The 26,060-nt window shown below is 37.1% G+C and overlaps 1 protein-coding gene across 2 annotated transcripts in view; it reads right to left on the bottom strand.

The window, feature by feature from the left end:
• The window catches only part of ITGB3BP (integrin subunit beta 3 binding protein), a 61,316-nt gene that overhangs the window by 11,272 nt on the left and 23,984 nt on the right, over nucleotides 1–26,060 (bottom strand). Inside the window, exons 3-7 of one of the 2 annotated variants that reach the window (XM_037043466.1) lie at nucleotides 18,567–18,702; nucleotides 9,433–9,499; nucleotides 3,413–3,491; nucleotides 2,918–3,011; nucleotides 2,360–2,419 (exon numbers count right to left, since the gene is read on the bottom strand). In XM_037043466.1, coding sequence (XP_036899361.1) covers nucleotides 2,360–2,419; nucleotides 2,918–3,011; nucleotides 3,413–3,491; nucleotides 9,433–9,499; nucleotides 18,567–18,702 — 436 coding nt within the window. The remainder of the gene's footprint in view (nucleotides 1–2,359; nucleotides 2,420–2,917; nucleotides 3,012–3,412; nucleotides 3,492–9,432; nucleotides 9,500–18,566; nucleotides 18,703–26,060) is intronic. The other variant, XM_037043469.1, reaches the window with a different exon arrangement.

Genomic DNA, 26,060 nt, shown 5'->3' with positions numbered 1-26,060 from the left:
ATTCTCCTAGTATTGTCTACTTGGACATTCTCTGATAGTGAAACAAATTATTTATTTTCATTTCATAATTACCTAATAAAAGAAATCCAATACATATTATATAGTTTTATATTACATAATTCCTAACTATTTAATTTCTAATGTTAAGAAGATTCCCAAGACACTTTTGCATTCAGACAGCTCTTGGTACTAGCATAACTAAAAGAAAACAGTAAAGTAGAAATTTCTATAAAAAGGCCAGATCCTCAAATAAGAAACATAAAGCAAACTAGACTGAGATGTTAAGAAAAACTAACGAAGTCCTCTCAAAAAGAATGTATGACTAGGAGGGGACTGAAGTTACTACCTCAGCAGAAATTTACATACACATGTGCATGTGCTGGTGGTGTTCATTGTCTCTAAGCAGAAAGTGAAACAAAACAAAAATGCCACCCAAATAAAAAAATCACACATAATGTCAGAGACCAGAGAAAGAGGGAAGAGAACCCAGTAAAAATATATAGCTCAAACTCCAATTATAAAGAAAATAAGCGTCAATCTATTTTTCAGGTATTACTTCAAGATAGCTAAAAAGCTAATGAAGGTTTGAATACCTCAAAAAATATAAAAAGATAATGTAGCTTTTGCCAAGAAACAGAAATGGAAGATGATATATATTCTAGGATATACTATATGTATTGATATATAACATTATGTATACATTAACTCAGTTTTCATTTAAACCACAACAAATAATCAATGCTTATTAGGAATAATAATAATAATTGGAAAACACAATTTAGTGATACAATCCTCTCTCTGCATAAAGAAATAGTCCTTAAGGAAAACCTGGTAATGCACAAGTCAGTTTTAATGCCTAAAATGTTAGAAAATAGATTTAAGACTGATTATGCATAAACACACAAGGAATCAGTATATACTGGATAACTGAAAGATGAGAACTGTTTTAGCACACAGAAATAACTGTAATGTTTTAATAAATGTTTAGGGAAGGAAACAATAGTTTTGGAAAATTTTTCCTCATTAATTTTGAGCAGTGACAATTCACTTACTTGTTCTACAATTTTATCTACTTCATTTCTCAAAACTGTTGGGAAAAGCTAACTATGGAAAGCCTAATTCTAATTAGCTCTAGGGAATTACAGATTTAAAAGAAAACCAGAGAACTGGCACAGAATATATAGACTCAAGATTTCTTCCAACTGGGAAATAATGAACATTCCAACTTCTCATTATGATCCTCTAAAACTTGTCACGTTTGGAGAGACTGAAACCAATGAAACCCATATATCAAGTTTGTAGCACAGGAGAGAAGAAGTCTCAAGCCTTCTTAAAATCCTGGGCTCCCAACAAAAGTTAGCTGCTTTGCTGAATGCGTTTCGGAGGAGGAGAGCCACAGCTGCCGGCCTGCCAGGACTCAGTTGGCTTTTGGAGCTGACCTGCAGGGAATCGCCGCACTTTCCACTGCCAATTCACCGCCAGCAGTTAAAGGTCCTAAACACAGTCTACCGTGACAGATTGGTTGAACCAGTTTCAGTTATGTCTCATCAGAATCTGCAAGCTGGAATGACTGGGTGATTTGATTTGCTTTAGGAAGAAGCAACGTGATATAATGAAAAGATCCTACTTTGTGAGGTCAGAATGGTCTTTAGTTGAAATTCTTTCTCTGGCACTAAAATAGCAGTATCTTTGGGCAAGTTTACTTAACATTTTCTGTGTCGTTGTTCCTTATAATGGCAACAACAACTATCTTACAGAGTTGCTGTAAAGATCTGCTGATCCTAGTAATAATCAGTAATTATTGGTCCTTAATAAATGGCAGTCATTGGTACACAAAGTGATAGACTAAACCATGGCTATCCAATTCAAGGCCCACCTCTGCAGAGATTTCTAAATGGCATTCATATGCGTGTGTTATGGGAACTTAAACCCTGCTGACTGACTTACCCACACTGTGAAATGCTCAGTGGCATGACAGTAGATCTAACATCATTAATGATGCCAAAGTTTTCAAAGCATTGGTTACAAAGTAATTTTATGTGTGTCTCTTTCCAATTCACAATTAAAAGTTGCTATTTATTAATGCATTGTTGCTCCATTTTTCTAAATCTCAAAAGGAACTTTGAATGAAACTACAGAAATGAAATTTTACACAGAAACATATATTTCAAAACATATTTTGCAAGTTCAGTCATGAGGGAAGTTGAGCTCATCAGATATGGTCTTCTGCTAACTGCAATTTCAGTTGAGATTCCTGGTCTTTTAAGAGTACACCAAAAGACTCATAATGATTGGTCTTAAGTCATAAAATGAGATGAAAGGCTCTTTTTATATAATAAGTTAAAACACAACTTTTTACCTTTGTTAGAAACTTCTGAGCTCTTCTTCTCAAACAGTTTTTGTTTTGTTACTTTTGTCACTAGAGAAAAACAACTCATGTTAGGAGTTAACATGGAAGGTGAATAATTTCTCATCTTAAAAGAAACTATCAAAAAATAATTCAAAGTAATATATGTGTATGTATAGATATCAAGTACAAAATGCAATACATTGTATCTTAAAGAAATGAGCACTACAGAAAATGGTACCTGAAAAATAAATAAATAAATAAATAAATAAATAAATAAATAAAAACATGAGCACTACAGAAAAAAAAAGCCCAACTGCAATTTTAAAGGCACCTTCTTCCCCTTTACATGCAAGAGGAACCCCTGAAATAACATAACCGGTAAATGATATGTGGCTGCTACTATTTCTATCACGTGTCCAGTAGTGACATCTATAAAGAGGTCTATCAAATTTAAATTTGGGAAAAATTAACAGGCTTATCTCTAAAGTTGAAAATATTAAAATACATATCTAACTTCGCAAACACAGAATGGACAGACACCACTGTAAACCCATAAAGTCTTCTTACTCAGTTCTTTTGTTTTCTGTATTTCTCTTCTTAAGAAACATGATCCACAGGAGAGACCAATGAGATTTTCAAGCTTTCTATTGCCCTCCAAAGCCTAAAAGAAAGTAATTTTAAATTAGTTAAATTCTCTTCAAATACTACGGACAAATCTAGTAAAATAACTGTTTCCTTAATCGGAAAAATTAAAACTTCATAGTAAGGAATTTAACATTTCCTGGTATATTGACTATTGTAAGCCTTAAATGCCTGGATTAAAAACAATTTATTAATTAGAAAGACTAAACATAATCTACAAATTTACTTTTAAATGTGAAAAGGTCAGGTATTACTAAAATACTATGGTTTATTAATGATCATATAAAAAAAGAAATTCCCATGAAAAGTAAATTAAATATATGCCCAGTAAACTGAACTGGATTCTCCAAACTGGGGCTTCTTTCCTTTCCTGTTTCAAATGGGATAGCAGAAATATAAAATATGCCAAAAAAATCAAACCTGTATACTACTTAAACCTTGTATTATTTTCACAATTTCTTCTGATGATTTCTCAACTTTAGATAGCAATACCATTAATCTATGAATAAAGAAAAAACAATATTTAGCAAGATCAAACATTTTAATACAAGTCATTTTCAGAACTTTATTTCTTTTTACAGAATTTTACATTGTTTTCTATTCCTTTTCTTTACGTTTTCCGAAGTGGTCAGAGATGTAAATGCTCCTCCTCCATTCCTTTACAAACACAATAAATATTATCAACAACCCTGTCTTTTTAGAGTTTCACTTTTTCTCGTTCCCACCGAGCAACAGCAGATTGTAGAACTAAGAAATGTCCAAACCTGTAGAGAATTTTATGAGTTTACTTGAGCCAGACTGGCATGTTGGGAAGCGTGATGAAGCATGATCCCAAATGCCCTGGGAAATGAGTTTTGCTGTTTCTTTTTACACCTTTGGAATTCACGAGGGGACGTAAAAAAGATTACCTGAAGGTGACAGAAAGCAAAGTACAGGAGAGTTAACGAGATTATGTGCTCCCTTTTGGGTGACTATTTCTTCAAGAGGTCTGGAAAACAGGATTACTTCTGATGGTTCAAAGGTGTGTTAACCTAAATGCACAAGAATAACAGACAGGGTTGCTTCAAAACCTTTCACGAAAGAAGATATAGGCTGTGTTCAATGCAGTGTTATTTACAATCACCAAGATATGGAAGCAGCCCAAGTGTCCACCAGTAGATGAGTGGATGAAACAACTATGGGACACTTACATGATGGAATACTACTTGGCCATAAAAAGAGAAAATTTTACCCTTTGCAACAGCATGGATGGACCTAGAGAATATTATGCTAAGTGAAATCTAATGAACTGAACTAACAAGGAAAATGGGGACAGACTCATAGATGGAGAGCAGATGACAGCTAGCGGAAGTGGGAGGTTAGGGGGTGCAGGGACTGAGCAAAAAGGAAATGGACTCATGGACATGGACAACAGTGTGGTGATTGAGGGTGGGATGGAGTATAAGGTGGCTAAATGGTAGTGGGAAAAAGACAATAACAAATATAAATAATTTTTTAAAACAGAAGGAATCCTAGAGGCCCTGGGGCCCATTACTTTGTTACATCCCTTTTCCTGGGAGGACTAGAGTGACATGGTGACCATGTGACTACAGTCACACGGTCTTTAATATCATCCTTACTTTCCTTTACTAATTTACTTACATCTGAAAACCAACAATCTCTCATTTCTGCCTGTACAATACATTTCTCAAGTTCATCATGTTGTAAAATTTCAGTAATTGTTGCTCCTTCTTTCAATGGTGAGTATGGTACCAGTGCATGCCATATATGCAATATTATATTACACACACACATATACACTGCATTTTCTTTATCCATTCACTCATTAAGAGACACTTAAGTTGTTTTTGTATCTTGTCTATTGTAACTAATGCTGTAATGGCCCTTGTAATGAACATGGGGGTGCATATATCTTTTCAAGTTAGTGTTTTTGTTTCCTTTCAGCTTTATTCTTTGGCATGTAGAAATCCTGTTGTCTCAGCACCATTTGTTCAAGAGACTATTCTTTCCCCATTAAACAGACTTGGCACCCTTGTCAAAATCACTTTGGCTGTAGATGTATGGGTTTATTTTTGGACTCTTAATTCTACTCCATTGATCTATATACTTATCCTTATGTCAAAACCATACTGTTTTAATTATTGTAGGTTTGTAGTGAATTTTGAAATCAGGGAGTGTTAAGTCCTCGGACTTTCTTGTTCTTTTTCAATTTTTTAAAATTGAAATATATCTCCAGATCACTGAATGAGTAGAAACAACCACTGAGTGGTCTTGAGCTGTTCCTCCACAAACTCCTAACAGAGTGTAAATAAGGTTGACAGAAAACAAAGTTTCTAAAAAAATACATACTTGACATATTGTATAAATTTAAGGTATATGACATGTTAACTCAATACATTTACATATTGTAATATGACTGCCATTGTAATGATAATTAGCACCTCTATAATGTTACATAATTACAATTTCTTTTGAATGGATGGAATAATTCTAGCCTTAGGAAATTTGAAGATTATAATACAAATATTGAATCTACATTCACTATACAGTGCATTAGATCTTTAGGACTTATTTACTACTGGCTGCAAATTTTGCACCCTTAAACAACATCTGTCCTAACCCCCTACCCACTGCCCACCACCAGTTTTTATGATTATTTTTTAAAAGATTCTACATATAAGTAATACCATTACTTGCTATTTGCTTTCATTGTATGTCCTTCTATACAACTTGCCTTTTTTATACTATGTACATATACTGCTTCTTTTTTTTAAAATTTTTATTTGATTTTTTAAAAAGATTTTATTTATTTATCTTTAGAGGGGAAGGGAAGGAGAGAGGGAAATATCAGTGTATGGTTGCCTCTCGTGTGTTCCCTGCTGGGAACGGGCCTGCAACGCAGGCATGTGCCCTGACTGGGAATTAAACCATGATCCTTTGGTTCACAGGCCCATGCTTGCTTCTTTTAAAATATAATAAGTTAAACAAAAAAAAAGCTTTCCTCTCACCATATTTTGCCATGTATAATCTGTACTTTATTGCCCAAATTTTTGAGGAAAAAATAAGGATGCACATTATACATGGGTAGTACTAATTCTGTATCTATATAAATGCTTTTAATTCTTTTATTTATGCTTATGTGTTAAAAAGTGTAACCTATAGAGCAATAACATTATTCATATGGAAAATAACACTCTGGAATATGATAATTGGTTTTGTTTCTAAATATAAATACATACATACATAAAATGAATTAAAAATTAAAAGATTTTTTCTTGAAAGTTTGGGCCAAAAATATGGGTACACGTTATACACTGCAAAATATGGGAATATCTAGTTGAGATAGGTTTCACTGAGGAAATGAGAACTTTAAACAGGGGAAGGAGGGAGTAGTAATTTATAACAAAAGTATGCTGGGATAGGGCAGGTGAAAATATTTGGAGCCGGGGGAAGTATGGTAGGGAAAACAGCTAGGAAAAGCAGATAAAGGGGTATGGGGCTAGTGCAGGAGATGCCAAGCAAGAAGACTTCTCTGAGAAACTCTGCATCCTCACCATACTCTAAATGGTACTCACTTTCTATCTTTTAATGCAGTTTAGCTATTATGGAAAAAATCCACTTGAGACCCTGACCTGGGGGTATAACCACAAATTACAACACCACTTGTAAGGAAAATTCATTCTAAGTTCCTATCAAATGGTTGAAAAACATTTTGAAACATTACCTACTTCTAAGTCAGAGTAGGTATATTAACGTAAGACCACAAGCTTCCAATGGGTAGAAACTTCATTTTCGAGACTTCCGCCAAGATGGAGGCATAGGTGGAAACACTGTGCCTTCTCCCACAACCAAGTTTGGATACAACAAAAGTTTTGGAGAACTAAGACTCACCCAGAGGCCAGAAAACCAAATTATACGGAAGTCCGACAGCTATGAACCGTTCAATGGGGACGGTAAGAGAGGCAGAGCCAGCAGTGGAGCAGGGTCGGGAAGGACAGACCTAGGAGCGCAGGCAGCCCAGAACTAGTCGGGGTGTGGGGCAGACTGACCAAGGTCGCACATTCGCGCACAGTGAGACGGACCACGCAGGCCCCAGGGGGCGAACCCAGTGGTGGAGGGCCGACAGCGGTGGCACACTCGCGTGCAGTGGAGTGGGGCGCGTGGCCCTGGTGACGGTGGTGGCTGCGATGCCGGTGGGGGTCGAGGCGGCGGCGGGCACCGGAGGGAAGCCATTGTCCCTCTTTGACGCCGCCCCCACATATGACGTCACAACCCAGCAACTGAGTTGCCCCACCCTGGTGAACACCTAGGGTTCCGCTCCTCATACTTAACAGGCACGAACAGTCCAAAATATGGCTCAAGAAGAACTCAAACCCCCAGAGCCGATAACTCTAAGCAACCAGGAAATAGCGAACATCTCAGATGCACAGTTCAAAACACTGGTGATCAGGATGCTCACAGAACTGGTTGATTATAGTCACAAATTAGAGGAACATATGAAGGCTAAACTAATTGAAATGAAGGGAGATGCACAGGAAACCAATAGTGATGGAAAGGAAACTGGGACTCAAATCAATGGAATGGACCAGAAGGAAGAACAAAACATCCCACCAGAAAGGAATGAAGAAATGAGAATTCAAAAAAATGAGGAGAGGCTTAGGAACCTCCAGGACATCTTTAAACGTTCCAACATCCGGATTATAGGGGTACCAGAAGGGGGAAAGAAACAGCCACGAGTGGAAAACTTATTTGAACAAATAATAAAGGAGAACTTCCCCAGTCTGGCAAAGGAAATAGACTTCCAGGAAATCCAGGAAGCTCAGAGAGTCCCAAAGAAGTTGGACCCAAGAAGGAACACACCAAGGCACATCATAATTACATTAGCCAAGACTAAAATGAAGGAGAGAATCCTAGAAGCAGCAAGAGATAAGGGGACAGTCACCTACAAAGGAGTACCCATCAGACTGTCAGCGGATTTCTCAAAAGAGACCTTACAGGCAAGAAGGGGCTGGAAAGAAGTATTCCAAGTCATGAAATCCAAAGACCTACAGCCAAGATTGCTTTATCCAGCAAAACTTTCATTTAGAATGGAAGGACAGATAAAGTGCTTCTCAGATAAGGTCAAGTTCAAGGAGTTCATCATCACCAAGCCCTTATTATATGAAATGCTAAAGGGACTTATATAAGAAAAAGAAGATGAAAAATATGAACAGTGAAAGGACAGCAAACACACAGTTATTAACAACCACACCTAAAACAAAAGCAAACCAAGAGGACAGCTAGATCAGGAGTGGAACCATAGAAATGAAGAACACATGGAGGATTAGCAACAGGGGAGTGGGAGGAGGAGAAGGGGAGAGAAGGTTCAGAGAATAGCATAGACAGTAGGTAGAAAATAGATAGGGGGGAGGGCAAGAATACTATGGGAAATATAGAATCTAAAGAACTTGAGACACGTGGTCATAAACTAAAGGGGGGGAATGGTGGGGGGGTGTGCAGGGTGGAGGGGAATGAAGGGGGGAATAGAACAACTGTAATGGTATAATCAATAAACTATATTTTTAAAAAAATTAAAAAAAAAGAAACTTCATTTTCCTCATCTCTACCCATCCATGATATTGTGTGGTATGAAGAAGATAACAGCTGAAAGGGTAAATGAGCTGAACATATGAATTACTTTGAATATTTGATCACTATCCTTAATTCAGTTTCTCCAGGCTCAATGAATATTCTTTCCAGAATACATAGGCCACAGCTTTCTGCAGATAATGACTTCATTCAAAGGACCTCTGGCAAGCCAATATGAAATAGCTGGTTGCTGGCATGTAAGCCTTCTAGGTTCCTCTGGATTCCATAATCTGCAGGCTTCACTGTGTTCTTACCTATTGAACCAGCTACTTGTTAGGCATTATGTTCCCAGACAACATATTACTTCTCCATCCATGTAAATCTGAAAAGAGCTCCTCAGTTTTACCCTAAGCTGGTCTCTTATGTACAAGTTGGGAAAAGTGGGCTCAATGAACATTAAAATTAAGGTATCACATATCACTATCATGTGAACACTGCAAAACACATCACAAATAGAGACTACTTTAACTCAGGTTTAACTCCTTATTAATTTCGGTAAGAAAATAATTTCTCTTAAATTATCACTAACAAATATGACCCCTCTCTTTCAAGACACATGTAATATTATTTTTTAAAAGATTTTATTTATTTACCTTTAGAGAGGAAGGGAAGGAGAGAAGGAGAGAAATATCAATGTATGGTTGTCTCTCGTGAGTCCCCTGCTGGGAACTGGCCTGCAACCCAGGCATCTGCCCTGACTGCGAATCAAACCACGATTGTGTGGTTCACAGGCCCACGCTCAATCCACTGAGCTACACCAGCCAGGGCTAGACACATGTATATTATTAAAAAAAAACAAAAAACAAACTTACTCATCGTCTTTTGTTGTAGATTTCTTTCTGTCGGTTAAACTGGGATGATTCAATTTTTTTCTCTTTCCTATACATGTGCAACAAAAAAGAACATAAGGAAAAAATTGTCAAATGTTAAATAAAATTCAGATCACCAAATTTTGAATAGAAAATAAAAGGGTAGACAAATAAAAGGAAAGTAAGAAAAAATATCCTGAAATGTGCTATGGGAAAAAATTTTCACTGTTATAACTTTTCAATAGTTATTTTACATTTTTCATTCATGATGTTATATAAAACAATTTTTTTAAGAAGATAAGGGAGGAAGTAAGAGAGGGAGAGAAATTTTTTTAAAAGATTTTATTTATTTATCTTTAGAGGAGAAGGGACAGAGAGAGAAAGAGAAATATAGATGTATGGTTGCCTCTCAAGCATCCCATGCTGGGAACTGGCCTGCAACCCAGGCATATGCCCTGACTGGGAATCAAACCGCAATCCTTTGGTTCACAGGCCCACACTCAATCCATTGAGCTACGCCAGCCAGGGCGAGAGGCAGAGAAATATTGATGTGAGAGAAAAACACTGATTGGTTGCCTTCAGTACCCACCCTGACCAGAAACCGCCCACAACCCAGGCATGTGCCCTGACTAGGACTTGAACTGGTGACCTTTTGGTCTGAGGAACAACACACAACCACCTGAGCCACACCTGCCAGGGCTAGAAAAAACACTCTTTTGAAAAAAATTTCCACTAGGGCTTATATAAGAAAACTAGAAAAACTAAGTTATCCTTCATATGTGTGTGGGGTTAAAAACGTTAGTTTGATTTTATAGCTCTAGTAGAACTTAATGTTCACACCTATTAGTGGTCGAGTAAACAATGGTTTTATGAGCTAACCATTTGGTTGTTTGTTCTAGATTATAGTACAATATACACTATGTAAACATATTTGATGTATATGTATTTCAAGATACATTAGCATAGTTAAAGATTCTCAGTATCTTATATACATGGCCTTTGACGTTTATTAAATGAATAAACAAGCAAATGAATGAATAATCCAAACTCTTTACTATAACTGACAAACACTAAAGAAAAATCACTTCTTAAAATGTTTAAATGATGACACTCCCCTCACACTAGTAGATATTTTCATGCAGTTCCATTTGTTCAACAACTGGCAGGAAAATGATTATTTACTCAATGTTCTCATTACTTTTCAAAAAGAACTGTTCGATGTAATATATCGTGAAAAATTATCTGACTCTCCAACAGAAATACAATGTGAGACACTTAATGTAATTTAAAATCTTCTAATAGCAATTTTTTTCTAAAAAGTAAACAGAGCCACAAGCCAAGAAACATCACAGTTTACTGGCAGCCTCCAGAAGCTGGGCAAGAGGCAGGGGACGGATTCTCTCTCAGAGCCTCCAGAAAGAACCGATCCTGCGGACACCCTGATTTTGGGTTTTGGCCTCCAGAACTGAGAGAATAAACTTGTCATTTTAAGCTACCAGAAAAAAAAAAAACAGAAAAAGAAAAAAACTAAGCGAAATAAATTTTGATATTTCATTTAACCCAATATACCCAAAATACTATAATTTTACACATAGAATATAAAATTATGAATGAGATAATTATATTTTCCCACTAAATCTTTGATATGCAGTGTGTATGCACTTAGGGCACATCTCATTTCAGACAAGCCACATTCCAAATGCTCTACATGTATTGAACAGTGTAGGATTATACCAGAGAAGGCTCTAATATTTCCAGATAAAATCAATTATACAGCCCTGGCTGGTGTGATTGAGCACAGGCCAGCGAACCAGACGATCGAGGTTCGATTCCCAGTCAGGGCACATGCCTGGGCTGCAGGCCAGTTCCTGCCAGGGGCCAGTTCCCAGCAGGAGACGCACGAGAGGCAACCATACATTGATGTTTCTCTTCCTCTCTCCTTCCCTTCCCCTCTAGAGATAAATAAATATTTTAAAATATCAATTATACAGATAATGTGAAGGCAATTTCTTTCAACTTTCAAGTGTAATTTATTAAATATTAAGAAATATATAATCTGGAACAGACTTTGCAATGCTGGTTTGCATTTTTTAATTTAATTTTTATTTCATTAATTATACTTGTTCCTATTACTAGGGGGAAAACTTATTTAAAGTATATTTCCTATGATCTGGTATTTATAATTTCATTGAATAAGTTGGTTCAGAAGGTGATTAATAATTTCCTCACTTACTTTGAACTTTATACCTTCTCTAAAAAACTAAACTGTCATCTCAAATTAGACTTTAATGCCAAAAATGTTGTGATTTAGAAATTCTGATAAAGTACTAGTTACCTCTCTTATTTATTAACTTTTCATTACTTGACTTGTCTGTATCCTTAAATTTAACAGAATAAATTAATATGGTTAAGAGTTTATTTAATGAAAAATGTAAGGGTAAAAAATGTAAGGGTAACATTTATAATTTTGGAGAACTTTGAAGAAGTAAGTCTATTAGAAGCTGTCTGTCTCAAGAAAAAATCAAGCTGGAAATGTATGTTTTGTAGAAAACCACAAATGAAAACCCATAGTACATATTAAACCTTTATTTCAGAAAATTACTATTAATTAATTCCCTGAAGTTTGTACTATGGTGTCTGTATTCAATGAATCTCTACAACTAAATATTAAAATTACTCTGTTCTTTTACCTTGTATTTAATTTTCACATTTTAGCACCCATCAGTAATGTTAGGTGAGAAATAATAAAAGAATGCTTTATTTACATTTTCACCTATTCGATACTTTTCTAAACAGTTTTATTATTGTAAGAGGATTAGTCAAATCTCCTCCTATAAAATCAATAGCACTAATCTCAATTTTTCCATGGAAGAACTTACGTTTTACTATATATTTCCAATTGATAAGCAGGAAGAGTTTTAAAGTCTCTAAGAACAACACTTGCATTAGTTATCAAAGACTGTTAGTAAATGCTAATATATCATTAGGAGTTTTCTAGTTACTTAATAGCTACTTTCCTTTATTTCATTCAATTCTATTAGCAATTAACATGTGTTAAAAAGCTGTATGGTCTTTTTCTTGCTGGGTTATATATAACGAACAGTTGTATGCTTGACTCCTTTTAGATGCAATTTTGCAAAACTGTAGTAATAAACATACCATCACTAAATATGGGCTATATTCAAAATTGTATGTGGACATTCTAGTAAGGCTCCAGAGAGCCCCTTCGGTAACTAATGAAGATAGCTTACAACAAATCATAACATTTAGAAGTATAACCAATGATGATGATGATGACGACATTCATTTATATAGTATTTTTAGGACTAGGCACTATTTTTTTAAATGTTACCTATATTAACTAATAAATTTGCACAACTCTGAGGTGGTCACTCTTATTTTCATTTTACAGATGAGGGAACAGAGGCATAGAACGACTTACATAATTTATCCTCGGCAGCCTTAAAACTAGTGGGTGGCAGAGTCAGACCCTAAACCCAGCCAGCTGGCTGTGAAAATGGTGCTCTTACCCATGATGTTATGCTTATTTATTAACAGAGTAATCTAAAGTTCAAACAGTCTAGGCTAGTATCATGCTGCTTTTACATACACGTACTTTGTAGCGGGCACACATCTCAGGCATCATTTGGTCCCAAACCAAAAGTTAAGATTTGAAGAAAATTTTGATTGACCCAGAGAGATTCAAATGATTTGTGTAAGGTGTCATATACATGTTAGTAACTTTTTTCTAAAACAGTTATTGCCAGATCAAGTTGGAGTTTGCAGGCTAACAGGCAAATTGAATCCTGTTATTCTCTTAATTAACCAAATTAGTATTAGTAAACAAGTGTGGAGAATGAAGAAGCCCTTTAGAGAAGCAATTAATGAAAAATAACACAAACAAGAGTTAAATAAATTAAAAAAAAAAAGAGTATGGCCTGGAAGTAGTAACATGGCGAAGCAGTACGAAACCAAAACCTGGTAGGTAGTTACCTCGGTTCACTTCTGTAATTTACTCTTTTGTGGAAGTTTTATTTTTCCTCTCTTCACAAACTTAGCTAACTTCTTCAGTTGCTCAGAAGGAAAACTACTTGATTTTTATACTGATGAAACAATAGGACTACTTTTAATTGGAAATGTCAAAAGAATGAATAAATTCTGAATTTTATTAAAAAAAGAAAAATAACAATGTTAATGATGCTTATTAAATTCAAAATACCTTTACTGAGTCCTATGGAAGAAAATACAACATTCTTAAATTATTACCTATAATATTGACTAGGAAGGTATCAATGAGAAAAGTGGAACGGCTTTTTATAAATGAAAACATTAAAGAATCAGCAACGGAACAAGTTTTAAAATCTTTAAAAAAAAATATTTTATTGCCCTGGCTGGTGTAGCTCTGTGGATTGAACGTGGGCCTGTGAAGCAAAGGATCACAGTTTGATTCCCAGTCAGGCCACATGCCTGGGTTGCAGGCCAGGTCCCCAGTAGGGGACACATGAAAAGCAACCACACATTGATGTTTCTCTCCCACTTTCTCCTTCCCATCTCCTCCCTCTAAAAATAAATAAATAAAAAAAATATTTTATTGACTATACTATTACAGTTGTCCCACCCCCCCCATTCCCCTTTGCCCTGCACACCCACATTCCCCCTCTTTAGTTCATGTCCATGGGTTGCACATGTAAGTTTTTTGGCTTCTATATTTCCTATATTATTCTTAACTTCCTCNTTTATTGCCCTGGCTGGTGTAGCTCTGTGGATTGAGCGTGGGCCTGTGAAGCAAAGGATCACAGTTTGATTCCCAGTCAGGCCACATGCCTGGGTTGCAGGCCAGGTCCTCAGTAGGGGACACATGAAAAGCAACCACACATTGATGTTTCTCTCCCACTTTCTCCTTCCCATCTCCTCCCTCTAAAAATAAATAAATAAAAAAAATATTTTATTGACTATACTATTACAGTTGTCCCACCCCCCCCATTCCCCTTTGCCCTGCACACCCACATTCCCCCTCTTTAGTTCATGTCCATGGGTTGCACATGTAAGTTTTTTGGCTTCTATATTTCCTATATTATTCTTAACTTCCTCCTGTCTATTTTCTACCTATTATTTATGCTAGTTATTCCCTGTACCTTTCCCCCCCTCTATCTCCCTTCCATTCTCCTGCTGATAACCCTCCATGTGATCTCCATTTCTATGACTCTGTTCCTATTCTAGTTGTTTGCGTAGTTCGTTTTTGTTCTTGTTTTAGGTTTGGTTGTTAATAGTTGTGAGTTTGTTCTCATTTTACTGTTCATATTTTTTACCTTCTTTTTCTTAGATAAGTCCCTTTAACATTTCATATAATAAGGGCTTGGTGATGATGAACTTCTTGAACTTGACCTTATCTGAGAAGTACTTTATCTGTCCTTCCATTCCAAATGAAAACTTTGCTAAATAGAGCAATCTTGGATGTAGGTCCTTGTCTTTCATAACTTGGAATACTTCTTTCCAGCCCCTTCTTGCCTGGAAGGTCTCTTTTGAGAAATCAGCTGACAGTCTGATGGCAACTTCTTTGTAGGTGACTGTCCCCTTATCTCTTGCTGCTTCTAGGAGTCTCTCCTTCATTTTAATCTTGGCTAATGTAATTATGATGTGCCTTGCTGTGAGCTTCCTCGGGTCCAACTTCTTTGGGACTCTCTGAGCTTCCTGGACTTCCTGGAAGTCTACTTCCTTTCCAGACTGGGGAAGTTCTTCTTCATTATGTTTTCAAATAAGTTTGCAGTTTCTTGTTTTTCCTCTTCTCCTTCTGGTACCCCTACAATTCGGATGTTGGAATGCTTAAAGTTGCCCTGGAGGTTCCTCTGCCTCTCCTCATGTTTTTGAACTTGTGTTTCTTCATTTGGTTCTGATTGAACATTTCTTTCTTCCTTCTGCTCCAAACCGTTGATTTGAGCCCCAGTTTCCTTACTTCCACTGTTGGTTGCCTGTATATTTTTCTTTACTTCACTTTGTATAGCCTTCATATCTTTTTTTTTTTAATTTAGTGGCCATACGCAATTATTTCTGTGAGCATCCTGATTACCAGTGTTTTGGACTCTGCATCTGGGAGGTTGGCTACCTCCTTGTCATTTAGTTCTTTCTCTGGATTATTGCTCTGTTCTTTCATTTGGGCCATATTTCTTTGCTTCAGCACCCCTGTTATGTTGTGAGGGGCAGAGCCTTAAGTATTCACCAGGGCAGGGCAACCCACATTCTGGTTGCATTGTGGTATAATATTATCATATTATCGCAATATATGATAATTCCAGTATCATTCCAGAAAGACAATGATACTGCTTGCTAGGCTTTCCACCTGCTTTCAAGAGACTGGCAGCTTCTCCTGCCCCAACAACCCCCACAGGTGTTACATCCAGAGGTTCTGAGGCTTTATTTTCCTGTGTTGGAACACTGGGTTGTGCAGTCTGTCTCACTCCTCAGTAGTTCCTCTTGATTTATCTGCACATGAATGTGGGACCACCTGGTCTGCCAGCCGACACCTCGCCCATCTGAGCTGCCAGCAGCTGCCTTGATGCAAGTCCTCTCCACCTGAGCTTCCCATCTCCACCCCTCCTACTGGTCTGGATGAATTTTTCTTCTTTAACTCCTTGGTTGTCGCACTTCCATACAGTTAGATTTTCTGGAAGTTCTGGTTGTTTTTTGTTTTTAAGTTGGTTGTTTCCTTCTTTTAGTTGTGCAAGGAGGTGAAGCATCTCTATCTACACCTCCATCTTGGCCTGAGCATAGAGCTGCTTCTTCTATCATTTCTCTTCATTGTTGTAATCATATTCTATTTATATTTCTGTGGTGTTACATTGCTGCAATCTGAGTGATTTCTACAGATCTATTGTCTAATTTATAAGTATTCACTTTTACTATGCAAATTTGTTGTTTATGCTTCTATCCTAATTATTAAAAAAATAACTGATGAATTTTGGGGAGTAAAGATGAGCAAAGATGTACTAGTCTTCCTCTCCTCTGAAAGCATAACAGTTTGGAGAAATTTGCTAAGGGATGGGGAGGGCAGCAAGGTAATGACACACAGATACATATAAGATAAATGCGTGTGTGTGTGTGTATGTGTGTATAATATATACATCTTAAATGTATAAGGTTGAATCAGTCACCCCATTCATGGTCCATGCAGAGTCTAAGTAGAGGGAAGACTTAGAATCAGATTTTTCTTCCTTTTATAGCTAGAAATACATTTACATTTAATATTAAGTAAATTGTTCACATACCACAGTGTTCAATGTATACTTCATGTGCATATAAATATTCCAGAGACCACTGCAAGTACACTGTTCTTGTCGTAGGAAGGGGCTCAGCATGATGAACGAACAACAGGAAAGAATGGCTACAGGAGTGGTGACTTGGGAAGGGGAGTAGAAAGGGAGGCAGGAGATATGCCCAGGTATTAGATGATGTATGGCCTTCAAAGTCATGATAAGGTTTTGAATTATACCCCAAGTGTGATGGGAAGTGAGTAGTAACTCAAATGTCCTTGAAAATGTTAGGTAAAAGTCCTTATTTAAATCATACCTTATGTTTTGTACAATATTTAAAAAATGAGGATTGTTAATAGAAGTTATGACTTCATTTGGAACTTAAATTACTTCCTAAGAGTCAGGCTTTTTAATTTCTAAAACATGTATAAGATGGTATATCTGATATAAGAACCTAGACAGAGCTCTCTTACTTTGAGACTTCTGTATGTGAGATATATATATATCAGAGTATATAAAACACATCATGTATAGTTTAATAAAAAATTATAGAGTGACCCAGTGTAACCACAATATAGGTTAAATTGAATATTACCAGCTCCCCAGGAACCCTTGCTATATGACTTTTTAAAAAAGAGCTTACTTAGTACTATAATCTGTGATAATTATCCACTTAAATGTCAACTGGAATCATGTGACCAAGCTTTTTATGGGCAAAAGGAATGTTCCCTTAAGTCCATATTTAATTTCAATATGGAAATTGAGTACATATCCACTTAGAACCTATTCACATTTCAATATGGAAATGTACCATCTCAAAGGCACTAATTTTTAATTTTAAACAAAAGATATATCAAAAAATGTATAAAAAACAGAACTATAGAACTTGAAGAAAATGTGTACATCTTCGTACATTTTTGTGAAAGCAAACCTAATAGTAATAGCTTTAACATAAAAAGCATTTGATTAAAGTAAAAATAAAAGTCCCTTGAAAGTTTAATATCTCATTATGGGTTTCATTACAACAAATTAGGTAAAATAAGACTTTTTTGTTTCTGTGTAGCTTCTAGTATATGCTTAGCACTCAATAAATGTGAAACAATAAAATATGAATTAGGCTAATCATATCTAAAATATATTTTATTAAATCTAAGCCTACTTAAAATTTTATATTATAGAAACTTGACATGTCACTGATTCATAACCTTTTTCAATATTAAAAATTAAACCTATGAAGTCTAGATTTCTATATCTTTTAAATAAACATTTTAGCAATAAACTACCAGAGAAGAAGAACTATATATGGTCAAATTTAAACTAACAATATTTTAAAATAAAACATTTCATATTAAATTAGGCTATTTGCTTACAGAAAATTCTACAGAATTTTTTTAAATGCATTTAAAATAGTAAAGGAAAAGAAGGGAATGAAATGTAATAAAAGCAGCTATATAAAGATATACAAAGTGTGGATAAGACTAAATGGACAACATGTATAAAAATAATATTCAGGAATATCATTCTTAAACTGTATAGTGCAGTGGTACCTGTATTGTGTGCCCTTTAATTTATGCTCATGATGGATAGCTTGTTAAGAAGCATATCTGTAACCATTATAATTGATAGTAGCTGAAGGCAGTCAGGCCATAATTTCTATTTAATGGATAGGACAGTAAGAGAAGAAAGTCTGCAGTAGCATTTTAAAGTAAGTAGCTAGAAAGTTTACATTTATGTCCAAAGTAATATCTATATTCTGGCTTTTTCTATGTTGAATTCTTTAAGAAGAGAAAAATCAGCTGCAGTAATATCCATATATTATTAAGTAAAAGTTGTGATTTAACCAGTAACTAGAAATATATTACAATAAGTGAAAAAGAATGTTTAACTAACCCTTTGACGGTCCATTTTGGTGCTCTTGTTCCTTAGACCTTGTGGGAGAAGCAAATGGGCTCAACTGACGAGTCCCAGTTGTTGGAGAATAGTCTGTCGTACTTTTCTTCCTTGTGATTTTTGAAGGGCCAAATGACTGGAAACAAGCATTAATTTGCAACAAAAATACTGTGTTTAGTTACAGATATTTGAAAATACCTTTGAGAACTCACAAAATTCAACCAATAGTCTTTTTCTTGTTCTTTCTTTTAGATTTTAAACATACTCAATTATCACCATCAAAATGCACACTATTTTTTTAAGTTATGTATATATTTTCAGTTTCCCCGTGTACATATTTTGTATGTATTTTAGGGCATCTCAATTGTCTGGTATTTATAAAATTCTAACATTAAAGAGAGTACTTCCCAACTAGTTAGAGATGGCTGGCTCTCCCAGTTATACCCTGACTCTTACTGTCAGCGGAACTTGACGTATAATTATGGGCTAGGCCAGGGGAACTCTCAGATCTCTTACTAAATCCCACAGGGAAATCCTAGGAAGGGTCAGTACTGTCCTAAACCCTCACAAAGTTGCTCTGTCACAGACAGTCTTTTGCCTTACTGATAAAGTAATGTCTAAATAATTGAGTATGGAATTTAAGGTCTTTGAGAATTTGGCCTATCCTACACTAATCCCCTCTGTAGCTTCCTCCTGTTTTCACAGACCATGTGCATAGTTCCTATTGAACTTGGCAATTTTTTTTTATGTTTTTTCCTGCCCCACTAAAATTTGAGTTCCTGAAAATATAATTTCTTTGTTTTCATACCCTAGAACTCAAAAAAATGTGTGATAAATGAATGACTTATAAGAAACAGTCCGCCAAAATACAGATGATACATTATAGAATCGTGCAGCTGAAATCTATAAAATTTTGTTAACCAATGTCACCCCAATAAATTCAATAAAAGTCTAATAAACTTGGCCAAGCCACTATATACATTTGTTCCTTAAGTTTGCTTATCCAATATTAAATGGCACTTATAGTCCAAGTATCTGGCTATACACACATGGGCCCTAGCCCTCTCAATCTTATCTTCCCTGGGACGTAGTCTTTCTTTGGTTTGGGTCTCCGTTCATGTCCACTTTCTCCAAAAACCATTATCACCCTATTAATTGCTTGTTCTTCTGAATTCCCTTTAAACTTGTTTTCCACAATGCTTACTAATTACCCAGCACTTACTAACTAAGGTGTACAAACAAACAGAAGAAGTTGTTCTGGCCGCAGACACAGCAGCGAAGGGGTATTAAGATAGTGTGTGTGCTAAGGAAATTGAGACAGAAAATCAAAGCAGGCTGCAGTAACCTCACAGCACGACTTCTGTGAGGGGGCAGGGTGAAGCTTAGGTAAGTGAAAATAAAAGGTATGAAAAACCTGAAATCTAGACATAAAACAGATACTATAGGGTGTTTGGGGGATAAAGGAAAGGTCTTAAGACTCATATGTTGTCAACATATGGACTGAACTTTATTTTGGTAGCTGTCTTGAAATAGTTACTTAGTTTTCCAATATCAACTACTCTTTATTTTCAGGACACCATGGCAGAAATAGTGGCTGTGTCCCACTTTTCAATAATCTTGTTATTAGTTCCCGAATCTAAAGCATCAATTTTTTTACAGTTAAGATTTTAAATGATAAATACTTTTTTGTATTGAGGGAGCAAGGGCATTCCATTCTTTATTTTATGTACCCACAGTAGCCACAAATGTAACCAATATCTTTTAAAAAAATCAAACTATAGTATCAAGTTATAACTCTAGCACAATCTTTTTTTTTGTAGGGTGAAAGGGTTTTAAGTCTCTTTATCAGGTGGTTATTATTACCTCTCTATCTTGAGTTTTCACCTGTTTATATGTATTCAGTCATAAAGTATGACATTTATCCAATCCTACCCTACTTTTCCAAGAATTTATTGCCCAGAACTATTTCACTGTGTATGTACAAGAAATGAAAGTCACTACCCTAATGTACATTTATGTCGATCTGTTTTCCTATTTTCACCAAAAAATTATTTTTTTCCAATTGCCAAATATCTAAACATTGTAACTGTAGATCATACATTTCTCCTGGAAAACAATTTTCTAGCTTTCTTAAAATAAGTCTTTGTGTGTGCATGTGTATATGTTTTCCTTCACCTTAAAAATACTGAGTCTCTTGCTTTCTTTTTTGGTCATCTGTGTTGCTTAAAAAGAAAAAATGTCTGTCTACAATTGTTATGCAGAGTAATACATACTTTCCCACTAAATATTCTTCAGTAGATAAAGAATTTTTATATATCTGCCTACTGATATATATGAAGGCATAACCTTACTCTGTAAGTTTTCCCCCCGAAAGTTGTCTGAAGATACACTTTTAAACCTTAAAGATGCTTAAAAGTGACCCTAGAATTGTTCTGAGAATTTCCATTCTACCACCCCCAAACACTGAAGGACTTGGCCTACTGATTAGTCTCCTACAACAGGAAAAGTTAAGAAGACTGGGGATTGCCAGGCCATTTTCAGTGGTTTTTCCATACAAATTACTTGTATTGGCCTACGCCATGGACTTTCCTAAAATCTCTCAAACAGCGCCTGACCTCAGGGAGCCTTGTACTTCTTATTAAGTGGCCACAGACCTGGCAAAGCCAACCTTGATTTGCAGCTTAGCCTCTCCTGGGTACTTCCAAGCCTAGCACAAGTTGCAGCCATCTGCAGATCGCTTTGTGGCTCAGGCTGGGTGGCCCCGGGCAGGGCATATACAATGACAGACCTCAGCCTACACCTCCTGGAAGGCCCCAGAGATAGCGTACACAGTGGACAGCTTCAGACCACACCCAAGCACCACCTGACCACCTCCACAAGCTACACACTCAAGGGGCAGACTCAGGGAACATCTGGGATCTAGTGGTATGTCACTGGTTTGGCTCAAATAAACTCATAACAATTCTCCACAGGTTTGGCATCAATTTACTTGGTAGCTGGGAAGAATCCAAAGAAGTACACCCAGGACCACTCCATGGACCTGGTGCTGGGTATAACCAAGGTCCCATTGTGCCTCACCAACTCCTTGCCTCTCATCAGGTGAATTTGGTGAGTTCCCAGAAGACAAAGAATTTAAAGATTGTTGACTACCAACTGGTGACATACTTTACTGGAAAGGGCATCTAATAAAAGACACACTCCAACCTTGTTGGAAAGAATCTACTCAGATGCCTAACCATGAATGAATATTATGCCTGTCCAAGATTCCTTGAGGATGAGGAGCTGCTGACCCCAAAGGGAGACAGCTATCCCAAGACATTAACATGGCCTGTATATCTACAGATTGATACTGAACTCAGAATCCATTTTGTGTGATTGCCTTTATCTGTCTGCTAATGATATTAGTCATATCAATAGTTATATTTGTCCTCTGAGTTTTTTTATTTAGTCCAACTTTTATGATTACTGAACATGTATGAGATATCTGATAATATGCTTTTCATGGCTCATGTCAATATTATACTAAATACCAAATATAGCCCTGGCTGGCATAGCTCAGTGGATTGAGCGTGGGCAAACCAAAGGGTCGTCAGTTCGATTCCCAGTCAGGGCACATGCCTGGGTTGTGGACCAGGTCCCGAGTGGGAGGCACGTGAAAGGCAACCACATATTGATGTTTCTCTCCCTCTCATTCTCTCCCAATTTCTCTCTAAAAAAATTAAATAAATATAACTCTTTAAAAAGGTGGGACAGAATCAGTGGGCACCAGAGCCTCACTGCAGTGAGTCCTGCTCCATAGAGTTGGTCCCTGCAAAACAGATCCTCCACAGTCATCATGGCCAGCCAAGTGGCCTACAGGTAAACCCCTCCCATTGACGTGCCCACAGCAGTCAAGGCTCAACTACAACAGGAAGGTGAATGCAGCCTACAGAGGGTTTGTACTTGGATTGACCAGCTTGGGTGACTGGAGAGCCTGTGCCACTGGGCCATACAGAACACTTACTACATTAGGCCACTCCAACAAGACCAGGAGACTCAGCAGCTCTACCTAATACATAGAAGCCAACACAGGGAGGCTGCCAAAATAAGGAGACAAAGAAACATGTCCCAAATGAAAGAGCAGAACAAAACTCTAGAAAGAGAACTAAACAAAATGGAAACAAGCAATCTACTAGATGCAGAATTCAAAACACTGATCATAAGGATGAAATTAGGGAGAGAGCAGATGAACTTAGTGAGAACATCAACAAAGAACTCTGAGAAACACAGAAATGGAACTAGAAAACATTTTTAAAAGAACCAGTAAGAAATGAAGAATACATTAACTTAAAGGAAGAATACATTACAGGAACTCAATAATGCAATGGATGAAGCATAAGATCAAATCAGAGATCTGTAAGAAAAGAGAGCAGAAAATACCCAATAAGAACAGCAAAAAATAAGAAAAACATAAAATAAAAAATCAGGATAGTATAAGAAGCCTCTGGGATAACTTCAAGCCTACCAACATTTGTACTTGAGGTGGGGGTGCCAGAAGTAGTAGAGGGGGTGCAATGAATTGAAAACCTATGTGCTCTCCCAGCAGTGAGTAGAGGTCTGAGTTTTGAGTCAGGGGTGGTGAAATCCCTACCTGCTGGGCAACCGGATGCTGGAAGAATTCAAAGGCCAAGTGAGGTGTGGCTGCTGGGGATCATCACCCTGCTCACAGCCTCTGCCTCCTGCAATAACACCATTCCAGACTTTGGAGCTCTCTCTTTGGGATCGGTGTTCAGGCCCACCTAGGCCCACGGCTGCTCTAGCATGGTGGATGGCCTGGATATGGAAGTCAGGGCCAGACCCTGCTGGGTTCCCTGTGTAACCAGCACTCAGCCTCGAGTTAAGCCAGTTCAGCCTCATACAGACTTACAACTGAACTCCTTGAACCTTTCCTTTATTTGACCAAGTGACCTCAGGATCTTGGTTTTGCAAACCCTTCTATGCCACACTGGCTGCCACTCAGGTTGGAGGCTGCCAGCACCAGGAACTGGAGAGCCAACTGGGGTGGTGCTTGGGTGCCAAATTTTTCATGGCTGCCAGGTTCCATGGGTATGCTGCCTTGGTGTGCTCTAGTTGTCCTGCTGGGGTGGAATGTCCCTGGCTGAGCAGGCCTCTGAGGATGTGGGGGGTGGGGGACGCTGAGAAAGTGCTACTGTGATACTAAACAACCCCCACTATTTGTGTAGCCTTCAAGGGCAGGTTTTTATTTTCCTGGGAAACTTGCAGACCTGCTGTAAAAGACAGTTTCTTACTTTTATTCTTTTTATAAAGACATTGTAAAACAACAATTCACTGAATTTGAATTAAATTGAAGAAGGTAATTCTTTTACCTCTGGAGTTATAGAAAAGCATATTATGATAGATACTTGAAAACTGCATGGCTGTATTAAAAAAAAAGAAAATACCTATATGAAAAAGTAATCAGAAAACTTTCCTAACCTGGTAAAGAAAATAGACATACAAGTCTAAGAAATGCAGAGTCCCAAACAAGATGAACTCAAAGAGGTCCACACCAAGACACATAATAATTAAAATTCTAAAGGTTAAGTCAGAGAATCTGAAAAGTAGTGAGAGGAAAGCATTAGTTACCTACAAGGTAACTGTGAGCTAACTCCCATTAGACTGTGAGCTAATTTATTAAGCCAGTCCATGAAAGACAAATACCATATGATCTCACTTATATATGGAACCTAATGAACAGAATAAACTGATGAGCAAAATAGAAACAGAGGCATGGATACATGGACTTGACTGACTGCTGTCAGATGAGAGAGAGGAGGGAGTACTGGAGGAAAGAAGGAAGGTGAATAATGTGGGGACTGCCTGAGGGAGGCAGGAATGCTGAGTGGAGGTGGGCAAAGGGAGAAATGGGGCAACTGTAATAGCATAAACAACAAAATATAATTTTTAAAAAGAGATAAAAGGAAAAAAATCCCCAAACCAAAAACCAAGGGTCATCCTAGTATATGAGTTTTTATATTATATGTATAAACTATGTCTGCATATATAAATGTTAATATAAATTGTTATCCAGAAAACCTAATTTCAAATTCTTCATGATATACCTTTTCAAGCAATGTAATTCATAATAAAAGCTAATTTGAAAAGAAAAAGAAAGTCAGCTGATTTCTCAACAGAAACCTTTGTAGGCCAGAGTGATTGGCATGAGATAGTCAAAGTGATGAAAAGCAAAGATCTACAGCCAAGATTACTCTACTCAGCAAAGCTATCATTTAGAATGGAAGGACAGATAAAGTGCTTCCCAGACAGAAAGCTGAAGGAGTTCACCACCACCAAACCATTATTACGATAAAGGTTAAAGGGCCTTCTTTCAGGAATAAAGGTAAAAAATATGAATAATAAAATGGCAATATATAAGTATCAACAATTACTTTAAATGCAAATGGACTGAATGCTCTAATCAAAAGACATAAGATGGCTGCATGGATAACAAAACAAGACCCTTACATATGCTGTCTACAAGCAACTCCCTTCAGATGGAAAGAAACATGCAGACTGATAATAAAGGGACAGAAAAAGATATTTTATGAAAATGTTAACAAACAAAAAAGCTGGGGTAGCAATACTTACTCCAGACAAAATAGACTTTAAAACAAAGGCCATATATAATAATACACAAAGAAGGACCCAGCAACTCCACTTCCAGGTATTTATCCAAAGAAACCCAAAACATTAAATCAAAAATATATACATCCAGGGACTTCTGGCCAAGATGGAGGCGTAGATGGCGACACTGTGCCTCCTCGCACAACCAAATTTAAGGACAACAAAGATTTAGAAACACAACCTTTGTGTTTCTAAACACAACAACACAAAAACACAACCAGAACAGACAGAAAATTGAACTGTACTGAAGTCCGGCAACGACAAACCATTCATCCAGACCAATAAGGGGGCGGAGTTGGTGGCCAGGGGAGAGGGGTCCCAGCAGGAAGAGGCAGTGGTTAGCAGAACCGGGTGCGGGGACAAACCCAGTGAGATGCACAAGGTGGTTGGCTGACCACAGACACATATTCCCATGCAGATAAACCAGGCAAAAAAACAGGCAGTGAGACAGACCGAACAACGAAGGGCCCGAGCAACAGGAAATAAAGCTTAAAAGCACCGATTCAAAAAACTTTCGGGGGTCGAGGTGCTGGGAGAGGCTCCCAGCCTCACAGGAAAGTTTCCTGGAGAGATCCACAGGGTTCTAGAACATACAAAAGCCCACCCACCCGGGAACCAGCACCAGAAAGGCCCAATTTGCTTGTGGGAAGCAGCAGAGGGGACCAAAATCTGAGAGAGCTAGGAAAAAGCACCATTGCTCCCTCTCTGACCCCACCCCCACATACAGTGTCACAACCTAGCCACGTGGGTTGCCCTGCCCTGGTAAATACCTAAGGCTCCACCACTCATACATAACAGGTTCGACCTGACCAAAAATGGCTCAATTAGAAG

Source organism: Sturnira hondurensis, unplaced genomic scaffold (assembly GCF_014824575.4).
Source record: "Sturnira hondurensis isolate 20B ecotype Veracruz unplaced genomic scaffold, ASM1482457v3 Scaffold0000648, whole genome shotgun sequence".
NCBI classification, from domain to species: domain Eukaryota; kingdom Metazoa; phylum Chordata; class Mammalia; order Chiroptera; family Phyllostomidae; genus Sturnira; species Sturnira hondurensis.
This window is presented reverse-complemented; position numbering and strand designations above follow the sequence as displayed.